Raw genomic sequence first — 4,040 nt, forward strand, 5'->3', positions numbered from 1 at the left:
GCAGCCTTGTGTTCATTTGCAGAGATAAATCCTGCTCAAAGCATTCCAATGTGTGTGCATATCCCATCTCACAAGGCCATTGTTCATTGCTGCTGCTTGTTAAAAAGCTCTTCGCTACTAAATTTCCATCAGGCCCTCACTTCAAAGCCCTCGGTTGTGTTTGCAAGCTGGTGCTGACAAGGGAGCAGGGTTGCTGATGGCACAAAACTGGGAGGAGTGGCTGATGCACCAGCAGGCTGTGATGCCTCTCAGCGAGGCTGGAGAGTTGGGTGGAGAGAATAATGAAATACAACAAAGGCAAGTGTAGAGTCTTGCATCTAGGAAAGAACAACCCCATGTACCCGTATAGAGTGGGGACTGACCTGCTGGAGAGCAGCGCAGGGGAAAGGGACATACTCTAGGTGATCCTGCTTTGCAGGGGGTTGGACTATTGGACTAGATGATCTTTTGAGGTCCCTTCCAACTGCTGACATTCTACGATTCTGTGATCTACTGCCCTGAAAGCTCAGACTTGTGCTTTCCAGCAGTGTTAGCCCTGTAACAAGTTGTGTTTTATCGTAGCCACGTCTTCCGAGCTGGATGTTTGGAGGGCTACGTGTGTTAAACACACAACTGTCTTTTTTTCTTTTTTCCTATTCAGGTGCAAAACTGTTGTTAGATGGACTTTGCTCCAACACCACTGTCAAATCTTTGGATTTGAAGGTGAGTCTGTTCAAATAAAATTAAGATAAAGAGGTGGGGAAAGAAATATGAGCACAAGCTTATTCAGCATTAGAAATAGGCAGTCCTAATGCACGATTGTTCCACACGATGCGTAGTGCTGAAAAGTTCTGGTTCTCAAATGACTCAGTCCTGGCCTCCTTGACACCGTGTCACAACTTTGCAAAGGTACTTTGCAGCTCCTGTTTGCCCATTTTTATTCAGTTACTCTGTTCTGATAGGGAATTACTGCTATATATATTTTATCAGGTGCTGCTTGGTCATATGAGGTATATGTAGGCTTTTCTTTGCGTTTCTCTATGTATCAGCAAGTTGTTTGACTTGCACTTCCGTAGTTTTCTAGCTTTGCAGTGCCTTTCAGCTAGCATGGGGCTTGGAACCAAGCATGCACTTTCCGATTACTCTCCTGTAAGGGTGACTTTCTTCAGGCACAGGGCACATAGCTGTTCCCTTGAATCTACAGTCCAAAGCTGCATCACACGTTCCTTTCTCATCCGTGCTGGTGCTAGCTGAGCCCTTTTTAATGAAGTGTGTTGAAGTGGCCGTGCTTATTTAGAATCAGCATTTTCCCTCCCATCATGGGCCATGCTGATCCTGTGAGCTCTCAGCCGCAGTTCCTTACGTGATTAGCTGTTTATGTGCCACTGTTTCTCCCAAGATCTTTAATTTTCTGAACAGAAATGTTACTCAGAGCATCTCTGACAGACTGAAATTGGCATTCCAGCTGGGGTGCACCTGGTTTTGTGTATGGGACCGTTTATAGGGGCATGGCCTACTGATCGCCTGGGACTTTTGTTTCAGGGAAATAACCTGCGAACCATGGGAGCTGAGGCTTTGGGAAAACTTCTTAGGCAGAACAAATCCATCAGGAGGTAAAAAAAATTGTATCTACCTCTCTTTCTGTTATTCTTGCCACATGGAGCATAATACTGGAAAAGGGTCGAGGATGTTTTTTGTTGGCATAGGAGGAATGTCAGGTGGTGCACTTTCTTGTGAGGGATGGGACAGGTGAAGGAAGGAGAACTGGAGGTCCCCTTTTGGAGGATGCAGGGGCCTGGCAGAATCGTGCTCTCTGAAACTGAGTCTCTCAGATGGGTACCGTGACCCAGGTGAAGGAAGGAGAACTGGAGGTCCCCTTTTGGAGGATGCAGGGGCCTGGCAGAATCGTGCTCTCTGAAACTGAGTCTCTCAGATGGGTACCGTGACCCAGGTGAAGGAAGGAGAACTGGAGGTCCCCTTTTGGAGGATGCAGGGGCCTGGCAGAATCGTGCTCTCTGAAACTGAGTCTCTCAGTGGAGCTGGGTGTTCAGATGGGTACCGTGACCCAGGTATCATTCAAGCTCTTGCAACTGCCCCTTTAGTTCATGAGCTCCAATTCTGTCTGATTTCTCCTAGCCTGATCTTAGAATGGAATAGCCTTGGCGTGTGGGAGGAGGGCTTCTCCTTTTTCTGCCACGGACTGGGAGAAAACAACTGTCTCCGGCGGCTAGATCTGCGCAATAACCAGATCAACCATCAAGGGGCTGGAGAGCTGGCCGCAGCGCTGAAACAAAATGCCAGCCTTCAGGAGCTGGGTAAGCCACTAGTTCTTTGCCCACCTGCGTATCACGCACACAGGTTCGTTGCAGCCTGCCCTGATCTCTGCCAGCTGGTCAGTGTCATTCCCAGTTCCTGTCAGTGGAGTGCTTTGCAGGCTTTGTGCAGGGAGTAGAGGTCCCAGCCCCATGGCCCTTGCAGAGAGGGAACTGTAATTAGAATCTCTGGAACCAAACTTGCAGGTGAAGACCGTGAGCTTGGAGCAGAACAGGGGGAGGGGACGGGTTCATTTCCAGCTGTTCAGGCTGTTGGTATGCCTTGTGCCAGACTCTGAGACTTACCTCACACTTGCTTTGTTCTTTTTAAGGAATTTTGCCACAGTTTCCTTGAGGAAAACGGGGCTCTTGGGGCCAGTTCTTTCTGACCCACAGACTGTGATTGTGGAGGGAAGGCTCATGAGATGAAAACGCGAGGGGCAGGCTTGTGTGCCTTTTGAATTGTAACGGCTTCCTGCGCTTTACTGCACTTAAGATTCGTCCTTGCCTTTCCTGCTTTGTCTGTCATTTTTCCTCCCTCTCGTTCATCTTGTAAAGGGAGAGAATTCACCTGTGTTTGTGCTGAGGCCCTCTGGGATTAGTTAGCCATGCTTGTAGGTGCATAAGGAGCACAATTTCTGTTGAGCCCTGTGTTTTTCAGCAGATGTGTGATTACCAAAGTGGAAGTTTTCTTTCTGCGTAGATTTGCGTTGGAATAATATTGGGCTTCTGGGTGGCCGAGCTTTGCTGAACTGCCTGCACAGCAACAAGACCCTGAAGAGACTGGAGCTGGCTGGGAACAACGTTCCTAGTGACATCCTGAAAGCTATCGGTAGGTGTTATGTGTTGCACAGGAAAGAGTCCTTTGCCCTTTCAGCACTTGAGAGATAATAGGGCACTTGCTCCAGAAGGGAGCTGTTCCTCCTCCCCTCTCTTTCTCAACAGCATTTACACAGTGCCCTTTATTGCCTCCTCTTGTCCTTTAGTGAGGGCTCATCAGGTTGGAGGTGTCACTTTTATGAGCAAGAGAGAAAAATTAATTTGGATCAAATTAGAGATGACTGTGTCACGTGAGTGTGGGAGAGCTTGGGCGTCTGGTTTTCTTCTGAGTAGCCAAGCTTGGATATGGGCAATGCAGCATGTCCTTTGTCTTTGTGCTACCCAGTGCGAGTCAGACGGCTCTCCTGGTGGTGGGGCGTTGATTACACTATATGCACCGCTCTCCTCAATTCCACCCTTCCCTGTGTCTGTGAGGTGAGAGTGGTCTCTGTGCGTGGGCCAGCCTGGGAAGGGCTGTCCTGGTGCTTCTGATAGCCGGCCGTTGTCTCAAGTATTATCTCTTCTAGCAGTGCTTGCTATTGTGTTGCTTTAGAAATCTGTGCCTCCTCTCCTGCTCTCTCTGCATCAGAACAAGCCATGAATCACAACCAAGACCGTCAGACTATCCTGAGTGAGACCCAGAACCGAACGTACATACTCAGCAAAGAGATTGTGAGTCTGAAGGACGAGAAGACCAAACAGGTCAGCAGTCTCACATGTTGGCAGGTCAAATGGGTCAGCTGGAATCCTGTGCTTTCCCTCAGTGTCCCCATGAAACACTCAGTGACAGGATTGTTGTGCACCTGAAGTTGCATGTGCCTCTTTATGGGCAGACACGCAGCATGGTTTAGTAACTTGGGGCCTTCCTCTAAGCTGGGTTGCCCAGGAATCAAATCCATGTCAGTATGGATATGGACACATGGCCTGCTG

At 48.8% G+C, this 4,040-nt stretch overlaps 1 protein-coding gene across 1 annotated transcript in view; it reads left to right on the forward strand.

The window, feature by feature from the left end:
• Window positions 1-640: 640 nt before the first annotated feature.
• Window positions 641-4,040, forward strand: part of LRRC45 (leucine rich repeat containing 45) — a gene marked incomplete at its 5' end in the record, with an annotated part of 9,331 nt that continues 5,931 nt past the window's right edge. Inside the window, 5 exon segments of the mRNA XM_009869859.1 lie at window positions 641-702; window positions 1,522-1,592; window positions 2,116-2,294; window positions 2,995-3,123; window positions 3,700-3,812. Coding sequence (XP_009868161.1) covers window positions 641-702; window positions 1,522-1,592; window positions 2,116-2,294; window positions 2,995-3,123; window positions 3,700-3,812 — 554 coding nt within the window.

This window comes from Apaloderma vittatum, unplaced genomic scaffold (assembly GCF_000703405.1).
Source record: "Apaloderma vittatum isolate BGI_N311 unplaced genomic scaffold, ASM70340v1 scaffold665, whole genome shotgun sequence".
NCBI classification, from domain to species: Eukaryota; Metazoa; Chordata; class Aves; order Trogoniformes; family Trogonidae; genus Apaloderma; species Apaloderma vittatum.